At 36.3% G+C, this 23989-nt stretch overlaps 1 protein-coding gene across 6 annotated transcripts; it reads left to right on the top strand.

Moving 5' to 3' along the window:
- The first annotated feature begins 1101 nt into the window (after positions 1-1101).
- Positions 1102-19205, top strand: si:ch211-194e1.7. Of its 6 annotated transcripts, none has more exons than XM_068223237.2 (7): positions 1119-1194; positions 3989-4080; positions 4251-5781; positions 5960-6133; positions 13302-13475; positions 18461-18507; positions 18591-19205. In XM_068223237.2, exons 3-7 carry the CDS (start codon positions 4394-4396, stop codon positions 19154-19156), a joined length of 2349 nt encoding a protein of 782 aa, XP_068079338.1. In that variant the 5' UTR covers positions 1119-1194; positions 3989-4080; positions 4251-4393; the 3' UTR covers positions 19157-19205. The 6 variants fall into 6 exon arrangements, with proteins under 6 accessions (XP_021334175.1, XP_073767313.1, XP_068079338.1 ...); XM_073911215.1 differs by having other exon boundaries at positions 1124-1194; positions 3925-4080; XM_073911214.1 differs by having other exon boundaries at positions 1148-1294; positions 3925-4080.
- The last annotated feature ends 4784 nt before the right edge of the window (positions 19206-23989 follow it).

Below are 23989 nucleotides of genomic sequence, written 5' to 3'. Positions count from 1 at the left end.
AGTAACTATTCTGTTGTTACTAGTAACAAATTAAAAAAATTTCCATTGATTTCTATTTGATTTGTCATTGAGATATCAACTTTTCAGTTTTGACTAATATGTATTCCAGCTGGACTAGTGCATATATTTGTAATAATATGTACTAGTAGTTTTTACTTGGATACTAGTTTCTATTTAACTAGTAATTATGTATTAGATACTAGTACTTATTCATTAGGCACTACTTATTAGATACTAATAGTTTTTCATTAGTACTAATATTATTGATTAGACACTAGTATCTTTTATAACTACTACTAGTAACAATTCTTATTTTACTAGTCAGTTCTGCTTTTTTTACTTGTCTTATGTTATGACTAGTCCAAATGTAAGAGTAGAGTTCAATTAAACATTCTACTAAAATAAAGATTTTCACTATTAACATTTCAAACATGCACTATTATTATATAAATGTGAATTAATATATTTTAAATAAGTTGTGGTATCTATTTAATAAGTACTAGTATCTATTTAATAAACACTATACTTAATAAATAGATAATAGTATGAATAAGTATTATTACCTAATGAATAAGTACTATTATCTTAAACATAAGTACTGTTATTTATTAATTCGGTACTAGTATCTAATGAATGAGTACTAGTACCTAATGATTAACTACTAATACATGAAAACATGTACTAGTCCCTGCTGGAATACATAGTGAAAACTGAATTGATATCTCAATGACAGGTCCCATAGAAATTTAAAGAAAAAAAATAATTTGTTATTAGTAACAACCAAATAGACGCTAGCCAGTATTAAATTAAAAGTACTAGCATCTAATAAATACAAACTAGTATCTACTGTATTTAATAAGTACTAGTACCTAATGAATAGATAATGAATAAGTAATAGTATCTAAAACATAAGTACTAGTATCTATTTAATATTTATTGGTATCTAATGATAAAAAAACAAGTAACCACTCGTGTAATGAATAAGCGATAGTGCCTAATAAAAAAGATGCTATTATCTAAAAAATAAGCACTAGTAACATGAAAATACATACTAGTACGGGTTTTGGATTAAATGTCAAAACGGCTTGCCATAGTATGTTCGTCTTTTCACATGACTTGAGTTGAAACGAAAGTAAAACAAATAAGCAGAGACGTCCTTTCGATGTTAACTCCTTGAAAGATACGCATTTCGTGGTAAGAATTCTTCACTCTGGCATGTAGTCATATATAAGTGAGCTGCTATAATGTAACATTCACTCGAGAAACAGAGAAGCAGCCAAGTGTTTAGACATAGGTAGTTATTACGTTTATTATGTTTTAATTCATTCTGTTGTAAGGGTTTGGGGAGTTCCAGCCGACATTTAAATGCTTTAATTTTGTGGTCAAAGCTCTGTTTTTTTCCGTGTTGAACCAATGTTGCAATGCAATCGAGTGATGGCTGAGAGATAATTAAACATTCCTCAGAAACCTGTTGTAAAATAATGTATTGTTGTTGATTTTGAATAGAACGTAGAGTTACTTCGGTTATTACTGTATTAGTTACGGGATTTGACGAATTCACAAAATAAGCAATATATAACCTCCGTGGTAATACAACATTATAGTAATATAAACAAAATACAGTTAAAATGTATACTACACCACAGCTCTTTAATTTAGTAAAGAGTGAATCGGTTCACAATATGAGTACTACAGCATTAGTACAGTATTACTACAGTATGCTGTGGCATTCATTAAAAATTGTTGTTAAAACTGAACTGTAAAACACAATTTACTTTACGGTTCAAAAGCACTAGTATTTATGAATTTAGAGGGCTTATAAAATTCCCACGAGCAGCAGGTGGGGCAAAACCTAATGGCAATGCAACAAATGAAACAATGACTCGCCACAGGTCAAAGTAGTCACTCAATATTTCAAAATGTTTTTGCTTACAGTGTGTATATAACATGCATCGTGTTGTAGGGTCCAGCCAGTTGGTCCAATGACGGTATCCAATGGTGGATGAAGATTTACTGCATGTTTCGGTCTTTCCAGTGCACAATGTTGATTTATATTAAACTTAACTCATATCTGACTCCAATTTTAGTATGAGAAGGTTTAGAATATTAATATATTTATCCTCGTTTTATCTGACTCCAATTATAAAACACTGAGAAGGTTATTTTGTTTCCGTTCACATTAATTTAGATTATGATTGAATATTCTTTTGATTTGTTATTATACCTTATTCTCATTTACTCAGATTCCTATAGCATCTCGAGTCTTGCACCGGCCGGGTATACAATCTCTTATAACAAGCTTGTCAGTCTTCATTAAACAGAGGCGATTAACCACTCTCCTAAAAAGGCAGAACCCTACTTATTCAATTTAGGAGATTTTTATGTGGTCCCCATAGATCTGTTATCTACTTAATCAAGACAAAGTGTTTTAATAATAATCGCACAGGATTATAAGTTTGTAGATGAAGGCCTAAATACCCACATTTAAATTAGTTTCAACAATATTTTGTTATTCTAAATAGAAAACCCATAGTTGGCCTTTTGCAGTCTACGTATACATGAAATAATGCCAATTTGCTAGTCGGATGTCTACCAACATTGTATAGCATGCCACGCTGCTCCGTCTAACATGTTTTAGTCCGTTACTAACCTGTACAGTGGCTTGTAGTGCTATGGACAACAACATTTATCAGTGATAATAACACAAGGTTTGATTCAAAACATAATTTATTAGTCAGGTAAATGTATTATGCCAATTCAATCAGTCGATTCATAAACGATCAATACAAAACATCAAATTATCAAAGATAAATCCAAGATTAAAAGATGCATACCTGACTTTTTACATAATGTGTAATTTTTACATAACGTGGAGCCTAGGGCTGATCTGGGTAGGCAGAATCGCGCCGGGTCTTTCTCAGACCTTACCTTAAATAATCCAAGAATTCCCTCAAGGAAGGGGGTGTGAATAACAAAAGGCATTCACACTTAGGGAAAAGTCACACCCTTCACAGTGGTTCAAAAGATGCCTGAAGTTATATATTTATTGTTTTGATTATGTCTATTTCTGAGAGAATGAGACCATTGTACCAATCGCACTGAGACATTTCAAATGATATCAAACATGATAGATAAAGTCAGTTTGGTTAATCTAGAACATTCAAACATTGAAATGACCATATGCGTGAGATGGGGGGATGAAGCTGAGTTTCAGCATACTCAGACGCAAATGCAGCAGGAACTGGTTTTTCCCGCATTCCCCCTTGCTGGGTTGTGAAGTCACCAGTCTCTGTTTTCAGCTCATGTTTTAAATTTTCAAAGATATCAGAATGTTTGCAATATTTCAACTCTTACAGTGTTGAATTAATAGAAAATATTGTGGTCTTAACATGAGCCGTGAACTAAATATTTAATGGACTAGAGTAAATTATTCTTCATATACTGCTGTTACCTCACCTACAGTAATGACATGTTGTATTACAAAACATTTGCCTGGTGTTTGTCCTCAAAACACTCCTATGTGTAGAAATATTTTGTTATGCATCTCAAAGCCTTTATCTGGGTTTGATTTGATTTTTGACTGTTGTTGGCTGGCTAATTGGAAATAACTGAAATCATTTAGCATAGTGATATGGAATTGGAATGCAGTCCAAAACTTCCTGAGGTATTTCTGTGTGGAGTTAGCTTGTTCTCCTTGTGTTGGCATGGGTTTCCTCTGGGTGCTCTGGTATCCCCCACAGTCTAAACACATGAGCTATAGGTGAATTGGGTTAACAAAATTGGACGTAGTGTACAAGTGTGAATGTGAGAGTGGTGAATCCTGAATAAATAAGGGACTAAGCTGAAGGTAAATTAATGAATGAATGTAACATATTCATGAGTATGCAGCTGTCATTTTTGCTGTTCTTTTTATTTTTTAAACAGAAGGAAAAGACAAACCAGTCAGATATGTGTTGTTCTCTGTTTGCCACTTTCACACATCAAACAGGAAAGAATGGATACTGTCTTGGAGACACACACCCTGGAGAATGGAAACCTGCCGAGAATCAAAGGCCAGCTCAGAACCAGCATGAAGACCAAGTATGTAAGCTTATATGATGGAAACAAACAACAAATTTGCACACAGCTGTACGTTATAGAGGGAGCAAATGAGGGGGAGAATGAAGGTCATGAGGTTTTACAGATGGAAAAATCAGCCAAAATGAAACACTCACAAGACACTCCAATCTTCTGCAATGATATTTTTACAGCATTAGCTGAAGCTGGATGTGAGGAGAAAGACAATATCAAGGTTGTTCTTACTAAAGGCATTGCTGGTATCGGTAAAACCATATCTGTACAGAAGTTCATTTTGGACTGGGCTGAGGGAAACTCCAATCAGCAAGTAGATTTCATGTTTGTGTTTCCATTTCGAGAGCTGAACTTGATTCAAGATCAACAATACAGTCTTCACAGACTTCTGCTGGACTTTTATCCTGAGATCCAAGATCTGAACACAAAGATTTTTAAGGAATGTACGGTTATGTTCATTTTTGATGGTTTAGATGAAAGCAGAATACCACTGATGTTTTCAGATGGTCAGAAAGTTTGTGATGTGGCTGAAAAATCTTCTGTCGGTGCGTTGATGTCAAACCTGATGAAAGGAGAGCTGCTTCCTTCTGCTCTCATCTGGATCACCACTAGACCAGCAGCAGCCAATCAGATCCCCTCAAAATACATCAACCGACTAACAGAAATTCAGGGATTCGATGAGCCTCAGAAGGAGGAATATTTCAGGAAGAGAGTTAGTGATGAGCATCAAGCCAACAGAATCATCTCCCACATCAGAAGAGCAAGAAGCCTCAACATCATGTGCCACATACCCGTCTTCTGCTGGATCTCAGCCACTGTGCTTCAAAACCTCCTGAAACAAGATGACAATGCAGAAATCCCTCAAACTCTGACTGAGATGTACATTCACTTCCTGCTGATTCAGATAAACACGAGGAATCAGAAATATGAGGAACGAGATCCAGAGAAACTCCTGCAGTCCGGCAGAGAAGTGATTGTGAAACTTGCTGAAGTGGCTTTCAAACAGCTTATGAAGGGAAACGTGATGTTCTACGAAGAGGACCTGAGAGAGAGCAGCATAGATATCACTGACGCCTCAGTATACTCTGGGATCTGCACTGAGATCTTTAAGGAGGAATCTGTAATTCATCAGAGGAAGATCTATAGCTTCATTCATCTGAGCACTCAGGAGTTTCTTGCTGCTTTCTATTGGTTTCATTGCTACATAAACAGACTCATGGAACCACTTAAGTTCTTTGATTCTCTATACTACTTGCTCAGAGGGATAGTAGACAAAGCGATAGAGAGTAAAAATGGACACCTTGATCTGTTCCTGCGGTTCCTGCTAGGTGTCTCAATGGAGACCAATCAGAGACTCTTGCAGGGTCTATTGACACACAATGAGAACAGCTCAGAGAGCATCGAGAGAACCACACAGTACATTAAAGAGAAGATCAAAGGTGGAGGTGGACTCTCCACTGAAAGATCCATCAATCTGTTCCTCTGTCTGCTGGAAGTGAAGGATCAGACGTTGTCCAGAGAGATTCAGGATTTTGTCAAATCAGAGAAGCATTCAGAGAAGAAACTCTCTCCTGCTCACTGCTCAGCGGTTGCCTACATGCTTCAGATGTCACTGGAGGTGCTGGATGAGCTGAACTTTAAGAAATATCACACATCAGATGAGGGTAGAGAAAGACTTATACCTGCTGTGATCAACTGCAGAAAAGCTATGTGAGTTAATTCTAGCATATTGCATAATGGACTAAATTTATCTGTGGACAGAAATGTTTCTTCAGGAAATATTGAAAAAAAAATTAATAATAGAAAAAATAATAAAAGAAATCCATTTGCATTAAAAACAGAAGACAGAACAATTGGTCATTAAAAATTAATTCTTACTCTTTTCTAGCCTCACAGGGTGCAATCTAACTCCTCAGTCCTGTAAAAATCTGGCAACGGTTCTACAATCCTCAAACTGTGTCCTGAGAGAGCTGGACCTCAGTAACAATGACCTGCAGGACTTTGGTGTGAAGCTTCTTTCCGATGGACTGAAGAGTCTAAACTGTCAGCTGGAGATACTGTGGTTTGGCTTTTAAATTATTTACTATTGATTTGCATTTACTTATATTTTTAAAAGCAAACAAATAAAAATATGTGGATTGGGTCTGATACAATAGACTTCACAGCATCTCTTCAAATTTAATTAGTGTCCTAACTAGCTATTAAATTGATATGAGATGAGTGTTAGGGGATCCTAGTTTAGAATGGTTTCTATATATAAAGTGCCAATTCTACCCCTTAGCCCTTCCCCTTACCCAATTCTCTTTAGCTTGAAGGCGTAGGGCTAAGTGGAAGAGCTAGATAGCCCTTGGAACATAAATTTTCCAGAACTGAACTAGAAACCAAATCGGGACGCTCATATTGATTAATTAACCGTTAAACGAAAGGGTGTGTTTTTAACCGATAATTGATAAACAACAAAAAGAAATATATGTATGTGTGTGTGTGTGTGTGTGTGTGTGTATATAATTTTATTTATTTATTTTATTTATTTATTTATTTTTTAAGTTTGGCAGTATGAATGTGCAACACATATTTGTTAACTCGCTGGACAACACCTGCAACCACACGTGCCTACAGACGTATTTTGCCTAAGAAACTAAATGAAAGAAGGATTTTGCCGGTCACAGTTTGACATAGATGAGTTGATGTCAAACGAGCGCTTAAACACCTCAGAAAAAAAGGTGCAAAACCAAACTTTCTGAAATGTGCTGTGCTCTGAATTTTCTCTCCATCAGAGCGAGCTCAGGCACCGCTCATAAACACAATAAATAGGCTATAGTTGGGATGTATTCCAACAAACCAACCCTTTTTTCATTTGGAAAATTACAGTTATTAAAAGTTCTTATTAAATATCCATGTTTAAAATTGCATACATAGCCTAATCTACGAATCTAACAAATTCAATCATTTAGCCTGCTTGATTTTTGCACAGTGATAATATCATAGCATGCACAAACATTTGCGCTGCTTTAAGAGATATATATATAGTCTTATCATACGAAAGCAGTTTAAATTTGTCTTAATAGTTTTAGATATTTTCTTAATATGGGTATCAAACTTAAGCTTAGAGTCTACAGTGACATTTAGATATTTAAATTCACTCACTTCCTTGATTTCCTTTTGGTCAATTTGGATTTTAAAACACATCCAGTTCTCTGTTGTTGTTTTTTTTTATAAAGGGGTGGTCCACTAGGGTATCATATTTTAAACTTTAGTTGATGTGTAATGTAGCTGTGGAAAAATAAACAACATCTCTGAATGTAAAATGCTCAAAGTTCAGTGCAAACGGAGACCTTGGTTTTTACAGAGTTAGCTTAGCAAAGCCTACAATGAACGAATTTTGGGGACTACAAAATACTTTCGGGCCTTATGAGATCTCCAACGTACTTTTATCGCGCATACACACATCGCAGCTAAGGGCCGTGGCCCGAGGCGCTGTTACGTTATAGCAGAGAGAGAAAATGCCATCCTGCTGTTTCCACAGAGCTTCTTCTGTTTTTGTATTTGGGCTTCCAAATGACACGACACAAAGACAGAAGTGCTTACAGTTCAATATTAATTATGTTCCAGAGAATTATAAAATACATAGCAAGCATGATTTGACAAAACAGCTTCCAGAATCTTGCCCGGTTCAGTGCTGGAATCGGTTAAAATCTCCTCAAAGATGGAGCAGCTACAAGCAGACGCTGTGAACTCTGAGCTACGACCTGTAAGTGTTTTTAATTGGTAAAATTGATCATGACATGTACAGTGTCTAGCCTTAACGGTTTGTTATAGCAAAGATGTAAACAATGGGAAATGATGTTCACCACCGCTAACGATTTAGCTACAAATTCATATTTATCAGTCAAACTGCTATAAACACACACACACTTCACCGGCGCGTGCAGCTTCTCTCTCAATGTGTGTGCGCAACTTTGCATTGTTTCTCTATAGGCAGCTTTTCCATGCGTTTGTCATCTCAGATAATGAAGTTGCAAAAGAAATGTGAACGATTCATGTTACTTACACAGGCATATTCTGGATATATGTAAAAGGCGTTGTGTAACACGTTGAGTTAAAAAAATACAGGAGAGCTCACCTAATTCATGTAGCAGCAGAAAAATAAATCAAGGCTCACACAGGTCGCATCCCACATCTTGTGCTTTATTCTTCTGTCAGCAGCGTCACCTCAGAAAATAACTTAATCCGAGCATCAGAGAAAACAATAAAATAAGCATCGCTTATCGCACATGCGCTTCTTGTGTTACTGATAGTTTATAATATACACACGCACACACATAAACACACACACAATGGCACACACTCTCTTAAAGGATCACGAAACACCAAAACTCATTTTTTGAGCTGTTGACAGTTGTATATGTGTCCCACACTGCTAAAAACACTATTAGGACACATATATTTCACTGAAAGGTGAAAATTGGTTGTTTTTGCGTTATTTCGAGCAAATTCGTACTTCTGGTTTTAAACGAATTTTTGAAAATGCATCACGGCCATGAAATCTTAGCGCATATTCCATCGTGTAGAGTGAACGTCTGTAACTTTGAGTGCCTTATTACAACTCTAAGTGTGCTGCATTTATTCGTGAGTAAGACTTGGTTCAAACGTGTGCAACTTCATTAATATACATGATAGCTTCAAAGACTGTTTTTACCTGTTAAAGTGTTCAGACGGCAGAGAGACGCAACATTGTGTTGCCAAAACAAGCGTGCAGTGTTGCTTTTATAATTTGCAGCGGTGAAGGTTTTGTTTTCATTTTCTCTCTGTGAGAGCTCAGCTGGACTCACGTGTGGATTACAGTGCACACGATGCTCGACAACAAAACGTGTCTAGGGAACACAGTTTACCCGAGAGCTTTTCTCATCTGGAAATAGTGAGATCTGGATTTGCTGCTCGTCTCCTTTTCATAAAGACGTGGCACCAGTTGGTGTTGATTGTCCTGTCTCTACAGATTTGGTAAGTAAGCGACCAGTGCTCTTTGTTTATTCAGATGGCAAAGTTAGTTAGAAATGAACTAACTATTACATCGAGTCTAAACATGTTAGCACCTCAATCAAACTTACCATCGTGTAGGATTTTCACCGCACTTTGTGACAGGAATAACACACACGGCTTTCGGACGCTACCTTCCGAGTGCATCTAAGTTTCCGGGAAATACGGAGGTTTTTTTTTTTGTCATTCGCCATGCGGTAACAAACATTGCATGAAAATACACGCTTAGAGCAATTCTTCAAATCAAATATCTAGTTTGTCATCAGGGGCATGAATGAAATTCCTGAATGAAAGTGCCAAACTGCAGTTAAAATCCACCATTTAATAGTTTGTCAAATAATTCGACTACTGATGTCCATTTAAACACCGTCACTGTCTTTCTACCCTGTGTGTGTGTGTTTTCTCTCTGTGAAAATCGGTGTGTGTACAAACCGACACTCCCATTTTAATGCAAATTTATACAGACCTTCCCTCTTTTGCTCCTCCGACACTTACCCCTAAACAGAGCTGGACACGCCCACTTTCGTGGGGGTTTCATGGCCCTTTAAAGGAGTAGCACCCTATTTTCACAGACACTTGTCAGATGTTATTTTAGAGAGGGAGCATGAGGTTTACTGACTGTTTACACAAAAGGTGCGTGCTTGGACGGGCGTGACATGGAGCCAATCCGCGAATCACTGCACATTATTACACAAGACCAATCAGAGTCACTTGAGGGCGGGCCTTTCAGAGGAACTAGAAAATATAACGTTTTCATGTTAGCTGAGTAGCTGTATATAATCAAAGTGACCTTTATGAAAAAATAACGTAATTTCCTTTAAGTGAAACATGAGCACACATTGCTTCTGCATCTTATAAACACAACCAAGCCTCAAAATTACATTCTGGACCACCCCTTTAACGTAAAAACCATTGAAACTGTTTTGTTGTAATTTAAAGTTAAAAAGTTGTCCTGCAGCCACTGGGAAATACAGACCAGTTGCTTGGTTAACATTTCTGCAGCCTTCCTGCTGTTACATAAATAATTAAATCATCTGCATACATTTGACAACCAACCTCATTACAACTTTCAGGTAAATCATTTATAAACAAACAGAAAAGCAATGGTCCCAGTTTTGAGCCTTGTGGTACACCTAGTTTGCATTTTGACTTTACACTGTTAATTTTAACACATTGCCAGATATGATTCAAACTAGTTTAAAGCTTGTTGGGTTTAATTTATTTATGAGAACTTCATGATTCACAATATTAAAAGCTTTTTAAAAAGTCTAAAAATACTGCTCCCACAAACTTTACTTAATCCAAACTGCTTTTTATCATATATTACAAGTTGCCATTTCTGTTGAATATTTCTGATGAAATCCAAATTGTTTATGGTTCAGCATGTAGCACATAGTGCTTTATGGCCAGCAACTGGTTGGATCAAGAGTGTAGATTTGCTCTTGACATCAGTGGGGACATACATCCAAGCATATGCATTGCACTAATTCTTTTTGTGCTTTTAAAAACATGAGAAAAGTACTTAATTATATAAAATAAACACTTAATAGTACAAAAAACAGTCCCATTCCATATGCTGCAAAAGTCAATTTACATGATTTTACTGCAATTGGGCTTTGAGGAGGTATGAATGTAGAGAAATTTAGAGAGGTCTGTGACACGATTTAACTGTTTTATCCTGATAATTGTTTTTTATAATCATGGAGGCCAAAATCGAAACTGACTAAATTAATTGCACTGCCTTGGTTAATAGTATTAGAGTGAACTCATAGCGAACTTGACTTTGTGCACGTGTAGGTTACTAAGGGGCCCTATCATACACCTGGTGCAATGTGGCGCAAGGCGAGATGCAATTGTTGTTTGCTAGTTTCAGCTTGCCGCAAGAGTCGTTTAGACGTTTTGCGCTACGCTGTTTAAATAACAAATGCATTTGCGCTCATATGTGCGCCCCTAGGCCTTCTGGTCGATAAAGGAAGGTGTGTTGAGGTGTATTGTTGGCGCGTTGCTATTTTGAGAAACTATAATAGATTTTTTCAATAGACCAGAACAAAGCCGGTCTATTGTCCAGCGCAGAGCGCGTTAGTTGAGCACCTCCCTTACACACTGCTTAATACACACAAGATGTAGAGCAATACGCAAATATCTTTACATATAAAAAAGAATTAAAATATTAAGGATATGTAGGATATAAGTTTAAAGGATTAAAATATTACAAAACATATTATTTTCTAGCCTACATAAATATAAAAACCATACTTTCATGCCTTCTTCATCTCGGAGGCTTTTTCAGATAATTCATAACAATTTGCTTTTGTATAATGTTATTATTATTAGCAGTATTATTTATTATATCCATATTTATATTTGTTTTATTAAAAACAAGCTTAGATTTGCCCACCTGTCAGGTTTTAGACCATATGGGGCACAGCATGTATATTTAGATGTAACTTTTTTTGAGCACACTTCGTTATTATTGTTCATTTATTTGTTTGCTGGAAATTAGAACTAAAATTTGAAATAGTTTTGAAACAAATCTTTACGCTTAACAAACAAAAATAATTATGTAGGCTAATGGATGTCTGCACGTAAAAGGTTTCCCTATCCATGAGAGCGAAAGTGAAAGTAGATAATGAGAGGCCTCATCTCTCATTTTCGTGATGCTGATGCTCTGTTTAACTGTTTTCTTGCTTGTGAAATGCTCAGTTTTTCCACTTGCAAAGTCGTCCTGTAAATAGCGAATGCGCTCTTGGCGCGACACAACTGGCTCTTAAAGGGAATGGGAGATGACACTCTGATTGGTTTATTCTCAAAACACACCTATAACTTATTTAGAAAATAAGCTCAACCCTTTTAGACCATGCGCCGCGGTGCAAAGCGGATTTTTCCATCCTTATTTTAGCAAAAGTGGATTCTGACACGCCCTGAATGCGTTTGCGCCCTACTCTTTGCACTTTGCGCATGGACTGTCAAAATAGAGGCATAAGGCTTGACAGAGCATTATGTTATTTTGAATTCGATTAAATTATTGGAAGGGTCATTTCAGTAATTGGTGGATATTGGTGAGGACACGCCCCCTCCATCCATGCTAATTCTACGCCCTTGGGTTGGATTTATTTTGAAACTTGAGACAAGATTGTGTCTTGCTCAAGACACATGTGGCAATAGTACAAGAATTGTCAACATCAATTTATCACAGTGCTAACAGCATGACATCGCTTCCACTTCAATCAGAGGTGTGTTAAGAAAATCGATAAAAACACTTGCGATAAGAAAATCAGCAGCTGTCACGAACCCCATCCTGGTATGTTGTGCTTATTGTCTCATGTGTTTTTATTGTTCTCTGCTCAATTTCTATGCTTTGTTCTCTTTAGCTGTTTCCAAAATCGCCCCCTATACCCTTATTCATTATTCCCTACATTAGTCCACTAATATTTAAGGAGTGAATGAAAACAAGTGATTGATTTGAATGCCCGGGAAATTCTTAGTCAGACCCTGTTATAGTTATTTAAGACTTAGCGAGCTGTTTGTTAAAAATAAAACAACATATTTAGATTTCTGTCATGTATACAAATGTTAATTTAACAATTTAAAAAAAATGAATGAATTAGAAATTTGCACAGATAGGATTTCACTGTAGATGCCATCCTGTGGTCAGACACTGGAATTCATTTAGTATGCATACTCTCACAATGCATTATGGGTATCATCAGCTGTACACTCGTTATTAGGGTGCATTGTGGGACTGATTGAGTGCACTTCAGAAATATCGCACTATATATTGGTATAGGGGGTGATTTTGGATAAAACCCTTGTGTTCTGTCACTCCTATTAGTTGCCACACTGTCTCCTCCCACTTGTTACTCTATATTAACATGTTATCTCTTGTTTATTTAAACCCACCGTTTTAGTCTTTGTTTGTCATTCAGCCAATGTGTATGTGTATAAAAGTGTTGCTGCATGTTTCATAAGCATCTGCTGCCTAACAAGCGACACATAACATCATAACATTTTCATATAGTAGGTTCACTATATGAAAATGTTATAATGTTATGTGTTGCTTGTTACTAATTTGAATAATTCATTTAAATAGCATAATTGCTTAAATATGATGTCTTATATAAATAATTTTCTCATGGAAATAACTATGGAGTATTAAAAAACAATCTAACCTCATCTTTATATTTCCTCGGTAGGTTGTCTGGCTGTATGGTGACAGAGAAAGGCTGTGGTTTTGTTTCTTCAGCTCTGAGTTCAAACCCTTCACACTTGAGAGAGCTGGATTTGAGCTACAATCACCCAGGACCATCAGGAGTTCGGCTGCTCACAGACAAACTGCATGATCCAAAATGCTCACTCAAGATACTCAAGTAAGACATATTAGGTAGTGAGTAAAAAAAACTGGCGGTATGGTTTTCACTAAGTACATTTACTTAGGCACCAATAATCTGATTTTAATATGATTAAAACGACACTCTGATTAATAGTCTACCATATAAACAGCAATTTTTGATTACCTTAATCCTACTAAAGTCATAATCGAACTAAACAGAAATGGAATTAAAACATGTGGCGAATGCCAATTTTAGTAGCAATATTAAAGTGCAGCACAGACATGTAAACAACTTCTAAACAAAGTAAACAAAGTCTATACACACATGGCTTTTTGACACTTCTCTGCACGGACCACAGACACCTGCATCACGAAATGCGGAGAGTTTTTTTCTCACACGCAGCAAATTCCATTAAAACAACACTCTTTCTACAGTTCATACTCACATCCCATATCTTGTTTGTCACAGGGGCATGCAGGAAATGTTCTGAATGAAAGTGAAAGTGCCAAACTGCAGTTGACAAATTAAAAATGAAACATTCAAAATTACATGAAACTGCAGAGGAAATGTGGATAGTGCATTGAAGCAATGATGTTAATCGATATTTAATATTAGCTATAACATGTTAAACAGAATCATGAAAGGAACATTTAAAAAGCAACTCAAGTAATGAGCTAAACCTAGTCACCGACAATCTTCACTATTTCTGATTCAGTCCTTTATTTAGTGCATATATACCAATGACTGTAAAAAATATGGACGACGCGACAGCCCCTTTTCCCATTGAACGCCTTGAGGGCAAAACGCCTGCTTGACGGGCACAAACTGTCGCAAAAGACTGCTGAAATTGGAGCCAGACATGCGCAGAAGGATTGTCTGATGGAGCCAGAGGAGGAGCCGCGAAAATGAGCGGAGTCGAGTTTCCAACCAAACGCTTTATGTAAAATCAACTACGCCCCCCGAACTGCTCAGCATGCGTTTGCTGTCATATCAACACAGATGGATGTAATAACATTAACAAATATGAGGGTTTTATATATTCAATCGCGCCAGCTCCGGGCCGCAGCGCATAACCTACTCGCGGCGTCGCGGGCTGATTCCAGCTCGCATGCGGCAGCGTCGGCTCGCTCGGCCGCCGCATCTGGCTCGATTGACTCGGGCTGGAATCGGGCAGTGAGTCCAGGCATCCGGAGAAGGTCCAGCAGAGGTAGTCAGTCTGAGCTCTGAGGGGTAAGCCCTGACCTTAGCGAAACAGTGTTCCACCAGGATCATGTATGTCAGAAACTGTAGTTTACTGCTGAACTCATTTTTTCATGGTAAAATATCACAGAAATCGAGTAATAACACTTCAGTCTTCTGCCGAAGCTCAGACGCGCTGCTTTGAGAAACTGTCAATCACAGCTGTCAATCACGATGACACGCCCAGCATTAAATTACTGCTAAAACTGTTTACAAAAATGAGGATCTGCACCTATTTCAGCACAATAATCAGTGCCTTAATCCACCAGAACCATCTTTCGGGACATTTTATTGCAAGTGTAATACATTTTTTTAATTTGGGCTCAAGTCTCCTTCATTAACACGGAGGAGGCGGGCTTTATGACTTGTACTGCAGCCAGCCCCCAGGGGGCGATCTAACGGCCGGGACCTTCACTCAAACGCAGGCTTGCGGCACACTTGATATATACTGTAATTTTATGAAAAATAATATAGCTTATTTCCATTGTGAAAGGGTTATATACAAAAGGAGCTTAAAGCAACCTTTTTTTATCACTAGAGATTTCAGTCCCTTCAGTTTAATACAAGTCTGGATTTTTGAAAACTCCTGTTAAATTAATCAGTTAACTCCTGTTAATTGATCAGTTCAGTTTAAGAAAGGTTGTAGTTATTGTAATTTTAATCATTTTAAAAGCACAAAAATAAAATTACATTGGTATCAATGAAAAGCAGTATACTTCAACAAACCAGCATCACTACACTTTTACAATTTCAGTTTAGGCTTGGTACCAAAAGCAGCAGCACCTACTGTTGAAACCAGAAGTTTACATACACTCTAAATAAAGGAATAAAACCATTTTTCAAAAAATGTCTGATGGTAAATCATACTAAACGCTTACTATTTTAGGTCCGTTAGGATTACCTAAATCATTTACATTTGCTAAATGCTAGAATAATGAGAAAATTTTTATTAATTTCTAGACAGTCAAAAGTTTACATACATTTCCTTGGTATTTTTTTATCTTTGCTTTCAAACTGTATAACTTTGGTCAGATATTTTTAGTATCCTTCCACAAGCATCTCACAATAGTTTGAAGGAATTGTGGCCCATTCCTCCTGAATTGGTGTAACAGAGTCAGATTCCTCGCACAAGCTTTTTCACTTGTCTATAGGATTGAGTTCAGGGCTTTGTGATGGACACTCCAAAACATTCACTCTGTTGTCCTTAAAGCATATTTTAACTAATTTGGCAGTGTGCTTAGGGTCATGGTCTGTCTGGAAGACCCATTTGTGGCCAAGTTTTAATTTCCTGGCTGATGTCTTGAGATGTTGCTTCAGTATTTCTACTTTATGATGCCATCTATGCTGTGAAGTGGACCAGTTCCTCCTGCAGCAAAACAGCCCCACAACATGATGCTGCCGCCTCATACTTCACAGTTGGGATGGTGTTCCTCGGCTTGTAAGTCTTTCCCTTTGTCCTCCAAATGTAACACTCATTATGGCCAAACAGTTCAATCTCCATCAGACCACAGGACATGTTTCCAAAAATTTTACTCTTTCCCAGTGTAATTTAGCAAATTGTGATCTGGCTTTTTTGTTGATTCTGGCTTGTTGATTTTCACAAGGAATTGATTTTTTGATTGATTTTTGTCAATCAAGGAAGCAGTGCGTTTGAGGGTTTACTTAAATACTATTCTACAGTTGTGTCTCCGATGTTGTCAATCAGCCTATCAGAAACTTCCAAAATCTTGACATCATCATCTAAGCTTTTTCAGAGGCAAAATAATCTTATTGTATGTAAACTTTCAAGAAAGGTTATAACAATTTCTCCAAACATATCTCTCTCATTATTCTGCTATTAAGCAGAACAGAAACAAATTTGATAATCTGAGTTTACCTAAAAGAGAAAAAGTTTAGTCACATTAACATCCGACTTTTTTTAATGGTTATGTGCCTTTTTATACAGTGCATGCACACTTCTGGTTTCAACTGTACATAGATCCGTAGTTTACTCTTCTTGAGAAATAAAGACGTTTATTTTGAAAGTAAAGCAGAGACTAAATATGTTTTTGGTCACCTAAGCCTTGTTCATTCATTCTTTCATTCATTTTCTTTTCGGCTTAATCCCTTTATTAATCTGGGGTCGCCCCAGCTGTCCTAACCGCCAACTCACCCAGCACATTTTTACGTAGCGGATGCCCTTCTAGCTGCAACCCATCTCTGAGAATAGGCCTAGCTCATATGGGGAAATTAATCCGATATGAATTGGTCCCAAACCTTAAATCTCATATACTACTCGGTGGGCCATTTATTTGGATACACCTTATTAAACTACTTATTGGGAAATTCACAAACAAAAAAAAAAAAATGGTGTGCTTGGTTTTAAACATAACTTTATTCTTTCATGAGTTATTTACAAGCCCCCTCACATATACTAATGTCCAACAAACAGAACGTTAATATCACCAACCATTTCATTCTATTAAGTTGTGTCCATATAAACGGCCCACGCTGTTGAACAAAAAATTGCTATTGTGATGTAGCACAAGCAGTTAAGAATGTTAATGAAAGAGAGAGACAGAGAGAGAGCGCAATGTCCGTCACGTAAACAACAAACTGAAACTGTTGCATACATCACGTGCGTAAATTATACCATGGAAATGACATTAAGATGCCTACTGGTACTTTGATAAAATAAAAACTTTTCTGCCATAAACTATAGTAAAACAGCTTGTCAAAAGAATGAAAAAAAAAACCTGCAAACTGAATAAATACAGTAATGGAGAAATGAGCTTTCTTTTATTATTTGGTGTCAGTCACTTTTTCCCCTGGTCGTTGCGTCTTTGCCGCGTGCAGTGTAAATGCAGACAATCGGATACGAGTCACTTTTTAAAGATGTAAGAAGGTCGTCAAAAAAAATCAGAGATAGTCACAAAATCAAATTGATCATCAAAATCTGCAATGTAAATCCAGCCTTAGAGAAGCTTTTTGACAAGTCCCCAGTTTTGTCTTTCATAATCTTAAGATATATGAAGTTGGCAGATTGGTTCAGATAAAATTGAAGATGGCATTACATATCATACTATACAATGTGAATATTTCCCACCAAGCAATTTTGTGTTTAAAAGACATCTAAACAAATACCTCTTGGCTAAAACAAGGTTCTATTCGGGCTTTCTGTAAAAATCTAAATGTCTTACAATTAGATTAGCATTATGCTACTTATTAGCATCTTGCTCAAAAAAATTCAAAAAAGAAATTATATAGTTTTCCTATTTAATGCTTGGCACTTCTGTGGTTACATTGTGTCTGACTGACAGAAAAATTATTGTGTAAATTATAAATTATAAATATGTCTTGAAACTAGACTAGGAGTTTTTTTTTTTTATTAAAATAAATTTGAGAGAGATGTTTATGCTAATAGTCTTATCTAGTTCAATGATTTACACTAAACTAAGGTAAAAGTGCCCCTGCCAGATCTGGAAATGGGCTGAATGGATTCAAATTGGTAAAACTCAACATTTTAACTCTAGGGGAGTTGTAAAATAAGCCCGTATCCACTCAATCCTCAGCTTATATAACTCAATCTGTGTCCCAAGACAAAATCCATTTAGTTCAAAAAAAGATTTTATTATATATCAGTTCACTTTTTATAATGAAAGTGGACTAGGCGCTGTCCAAAAGGGATTTAGAATGTACTGTAAGCCATTCAGGCTTGGAAAAGCACAAGGAAAATGTGAATTATGGAATATATCTTTCTGGTTTTGGCATATATTTACAATCACTGGTTTGTCTCTTTCTAGCTTGAGTTACAGTGGCCATTTCAGGATCACACCAGGACTGCAAAAATGTAGGTCTCAAACTCATAAACCACTTGTTACATAGTAAAATAGTTCTGAATGTAGTTGTTCTAATATCTCTTCTTGTGTTCAGATGCCTGTGATCTGACTTTGGATCCAAACACAGTAAACACACTACTTATTCTGAGTGAGGAGAACAGAAAGGCAACACATGTGGAAGAACAGCAGTCATATCCCGATCTTCCAGAGCGATTTGAGCACCAGGAGCAGGTTCTGTGTCAAGAGGCTCTTACTGGACGCTGTTACTGGGAAGTAAAAGGGACTGGGAGAGTTGATACATCTGTGACGTATAAAGGAATCGGCAGAAAAGGAGGAAGTGATTGTAGGTTTGGATACAATGACAAATCCTGGAGTCTGTACTGCTGTAAAAACAGATACACTGCCTGGCACAATAATACGAATCTAGACATACCTGCGCCTTTACCACAATCTGACAGAGTAGGAGTGTATTTGGACTGTTCTGCTGGCACTGTGTCCTACTACAACGTTTCTGACAAACACACACTCACACACATACACTCATTTCACACCACATTCACTGAATCGCTGTATGCTGGATTTAAAGTTTATCCTGATTCTTCAGTGTTTCTGTGTCAACTGAAAAACCTGCGTGTAAGAAAAGACAAATCTCTATCATAATTACTGATGTGTGGCGACAAATTTATTTTAATAAATGTTGCCTAATTTATTTTAATGTTAATGCTATCCCAGTGGTTCTCAAACTGTGGTACTGCTTCCTTCTAGTGGTATGCGGAGAAATACTGAATAAGGAAAGAAACAATAATAACAACAAACTTTTAACCCTTTGACGCGAATGATTACACTGATGTGATCAGCACCGGCTGTTCCCTGAAGCGTACGACTAAATCGGTGTGCATAGAATGTTTACTTTAGTTCATCACGTCATCAGATGCTAGAAATCAACCCGCTTAGGTGCAGAGCCAGAGAAAGTGGCGCACGGCACTTGCGGAGCATACACACACACACTAGAGAAGCCCTCTTGCAGGCCAGTGCTGTTATGTTGACATTTCAGTTACTGCAAACTCTGACATTTCCCCATGCTGCATCACAGGTAAAATAATTATCACAAATGTGTTAAAATGTGTGCTCGTAGTTGTGTAAAAAAAATGCATATTCAATATATATAGTTAGTTGTTTTATAAAGCAGCTTTTCTTTTTTTTTCTTTTTTATCTGGATGTGATTCAAATGTCGTGGGACACAGAACATAGACTCAGACGACTTTATCTTGCTTGAAGCTTAGAGCTAGAATATATCTCAATTAAAGTAGTCTCTGGGCTCTATTTTGACGGTCCATGCGCAGAGCGCAAAACGCAGGGCGCAAACGCTTTCAGGGTGTGTCATAACGCATTTTTGCTAATTTAAGGACATGAAAATCCACTTTGCGCCGTGGCGCATGTTCTAAAAGGGTTGAGTTTATTTTCTGAATGAGTTATAGGTGTGTTTTGAAAATAAACCAATCAGAGTCTCATCTCCCATTCCCTTTAAGAGCCAGCTGTGTCGCGCCAAGAGCGCATTTGCTACTAACATGACGTAAAGTTCACTTTCGCTCTTGTGGATAGGGAACCTTTATGCACAGACAACAGTTAGCCTATAAATAATTAATTGCATTTGTTAGGCACAAAGATTTGTTTCAAAACTATTTCTAAATTTAGTTCTAATTTCCAGCAAACAAATAAATGAACAGTAATAACAAAGTGTGGTCAAAAACCTGAGTTATTTCCAAATACACATGCTGTGCCCCATATGGTCTAAAACCTGACAGGTGGGCAAATCTAAGCTTGTTTTAATAAAACAAATATAAATATGGATATAATAAATAATACTGCTAATATTAATAACATTATACAAAAGCAAATTGAAAGCACTGAAAAAGCCTCCCGAGATGAAAGATTATAGGCAGTGGTTTTTAAATTCATGTAGGCTAGAAAATAATATGTTTTGAATTATTTATATCTTTATATTTATATCCTATATATATATATATATATATATATATATATATATATATATATATATATATATATATATATATATATATATATATATATATATCCTTATTATATATATATATATATATATATATATATATATATATATATATATATTAGTGCTGTCAATCGATTAAAAAAATTAACTAATTAATCGACACTTTTAAAAAAATTGATCGCGATTAATCGCATTTAAAATACTGAAACATGTAATTTTGCCTATTTAAATGTAAAATTAATGTAAACGCAAGAAAAAAAATATTTATATTCAAAATATTATTGTTTAATAGAATTTTTGTTTAACTTGTAACACAGATTTCTTCATGTAAACAACATACCCACAATAAACCATCAAGATCCTGGCTTGACAGCCATATTTATTACAGAAATTAAAACACAGGCATGTTAATGACATTTAAATTTCAAAACAATCAATGCCAATAAAGAAAACATTGATTTGAACAAAAAATGCCAAAATACAGGAATTGCAGATATGGAAAATGAAAAATTATAGTAATAAACTATAGAATACAAACTGTTGCACTCATTGTAAAGTTTTATTGCTGTGAGTTGAGAACATTAATTATAGAGTAGAAACAATTTTGCTTAATCCTCCTTTACATTTATCCAGTTGCTAAGACTAGGAGTATGACAAGTGCACAGAGACTCCCAAATGCCCGCAAATGAATGATAATTTCTTGCAAACCGGTCGTTAAATACATTGCACACCCCTCGCGCCCCTACTCAGATACGTCGCTCACTCCACCCCTGACACCCCTCAATGGGCCTGTCACAGACACACACACAGACAGACACACACAACGCGCTGCAGACGTTTTGGCCCCAACGGCCTTCCATACTGGAGCGACTCCCCTCAGATTCAACACGCATGATCTCGTTCATCATATTTGCTAAGCGTCCCAAACTAAGCGTCCTAAAGTATTACTGTATTTCACAAGGATTCTGACACAACAACGCGAAGCACACGCTTTCGTTGCGTTTAATGAGGAAAAACGCTAAACTTGGGAGGGCTCATGCTGAAAGGCAGAGTAATGCCCTGTCTTTGACAGCTCGCGACTTCACCTAGAAGCCCCTGTCTGCAGCCCGCAGATCTGGGCGGGGATGAATGTGGGGCGGGGCTGCACATTCAGCCACGCCCACCTGTAAGTTCATTGGTAAGTGGAAACGCAATAGCGTGAATGCTAACTACGTGGTGTCAGTAAACGGGAAATGCATGTACAATTTCTTAAATATTGTTTTTATTGTTAATAAACACAAAAATGCACAAAAGTGGGCATTCTTGATGAGTGTTTTATATGTTAATTATGTTAACAGTTATTTGAATTTCATAATGGTATTTTTCCTGCTAAAAAATATTACAAAAGACTCAAAAGACTCTTTTCACAATGGTGTCACTTCAGAAACGCATTGATTTTAGTTCTGATATTTTAATGGTTTATTATTTTGCTTCAAAATGCAAATGCATATTGCATATTTACAGCAAATAAAGGTGGAGTCTGAAAAAATAAATAAATAAAAATGCAGTGCTTTCAGTTCAGTTTAATTTTTTTCCCTTTGAATGGGAGAGTTCTCTGGAAAATTTACAATTGAAAATATTAAAATTATACTATTACAAATATTGGGCATGTGTCCAATTATTTCTCTTTCAATACTGCACTGCTTTGAGTTTTATTAAGAGCAGGGATAAGCTATTATTTATTAAGGGAAGTATATGTTTGTAACCTTTTTACTTATTAAATCAGATTATTTCATAATATAATGAATTTATTTTTACTTTGATGCTGCTATGAATATACATGTATATGATCTGTTATATGTAAATGTTCCAGCATGAGTAAAATTTTTTATTAATTTTTTTCATATTACATGGTGTGTCATCTATGAATGCAATCAATTTCATTATTTATCATTTACTAATCCATTAAAGTTTTGTTCAGTTTCTCCATTTGAATGAAGACAGTGCTCTGCTGCCACCTACTGGTTGTTTTAATATCTGTTCTACAATTTAATTAATAAGTTACAAATAATTTCATAATCTAATATTACTGAATTAAAAAGCAGTCTTCTTGTTTTTATTTTTGTATTATTTGTAAATACAGGGTAAATACTTTAATACCACTTTCTAACAACCCTTCTGGATCCATTTCTGCACTGTAGATCTTTAAAAATATTTTTTATAATGATTTTGTTTGGTTATTAAGAGTCACGTACAACATTGTTATTCTATTTCTTTTAATTAGAATATTAAATACACTTAATATTATATTAATAGTGTGGCACAAATGGCAAGTTTTATTTATTACTTATCTATCAGGACACAAATTAATGAAAATAAATTTGACATTAATAAGTGCAGCACTCGTGTAAACTTCTGATTTTTTTATTTGACAAATCCTGATAAATAAATACCAACTTCATCTTCAGTTAAAACACCAACACAAAGCAATACAGTCAGTTGAAAGTCCCTCTTTCTCGGTTCAAGTAAAAATCTGGCAGATCTGTGTTTTTTAGATGTCAGATGTCTCACCTACAGAACATCTGTGTATGCACATGCACACGTACAAAAGGAAGACTGACAATTTATAGAAAATATTAATAATAATTTAAGATACAGCAGTTTGTGATTATTATCTTTAATAAACATAAAAACAATTATATATTTTTACAGGAAAATTCCACTACAGCATTAAAGTAACAATCTGCAGTAAAAAGTGCTTGGCATATTCTGTACTCTTTATCATGTGTACACAGACACACACACACACACACACACACACAGCCTGCTTCTTGAATTTTGGATTACTGACAATGGCTCGGCGAGGCAGTGGCGCAGTAGGTAGTGCTGTCACCTCACAGCAAGAACGTTGCTGGGTCGCTGATTCGAACCTCGGCTCAATTGGCGTTTCTGTGTGGAGTTTGCATGTTCTCCCTGCCTTCGCGTGGGTTTTCTCCAGGTTTTCCGGTTTCCCCCACAGTCCAAAGACATGTGGTACAGGTGAATTGGGTAGGCTAAATTGTCTGTAGTGTATTAGTGTGTGTGTGAATGTGTGTGTGGATGTTTCCCAGAGATGGGTTGCGGCTGGAAGGGCATCCGCTGCGTAAAAACCTGCTGGATAAGTTGGCGGTCCATTATGCTGTTGTGACTCCGGATTAATAAAGGGACAAAACCGACAAGAAAATGAATGAATGACAATGGCTCAGAAGGTCCTGGATGTCAGTGAGAGTTGCAGAAATGTCCCATCACCATCCTGTGTGACAACTCTCAGTAGGATCCACTGCAGGATCTCAGGCGGCATCTGTACAAAATAACCAACAATCATCAACATGTCGCTTAACATACAGTATATTAAAGTTAAACTCAAAGAATTAAATATATTTGTACTAGGCATGCCCCCTCCTCACATTCCCCTTTGCATAAGTTTCATGCATGGGTTATAAAGT

The sequence above is a fragment of the Danio rerio genome, chromosome 8, assembly GCF_049306965.1.
Source record: "Danio rerio strain Tuebingen ecotype United States chromosome 8, GRCz12tu, whole genome shotgun sequence".
In the NCBI taxonomy this organism is placed as follows: Eukaryota; Metazoa; Chordata; class Actinopteri; order Cypriniformes; family Danionidae; genus Danio; species Danio rerio.
The sequence above is the reverse complement of the archived record's forward strand: the minus strand, read 5'-3'. Positions and strand labels throughout refer to the sequence as shown.

What these genes read in the sequence shown, in the direction of transcription:
- si:ch211-194e1.7 (XM_021478500.3), top strand. Translation starts at nt 3,995, where the DNA reads ATGGATACTGTCTTGGAGACACACACCCTGGAGAATGGAAACCTGCCG. An exon ending in ATCAACTGCAGAAAAGCTAT is followed by an intron (nt 5,782 to 5,959) that starts GTGAGTTAATTC and finishes ACTCTTTTCTAG; the next exon opens with CCTCACAGGGTGCAATCTAA. An exon ending in CACACCAGGACTGCAAAAAT is followed by an intron (nt 18,508 to 18,590) that starts GTAGGTCTCAAA and finishes TCTTGTGTTCAG; the next exon opens with ATGCCTGTGATCTGACTTTG.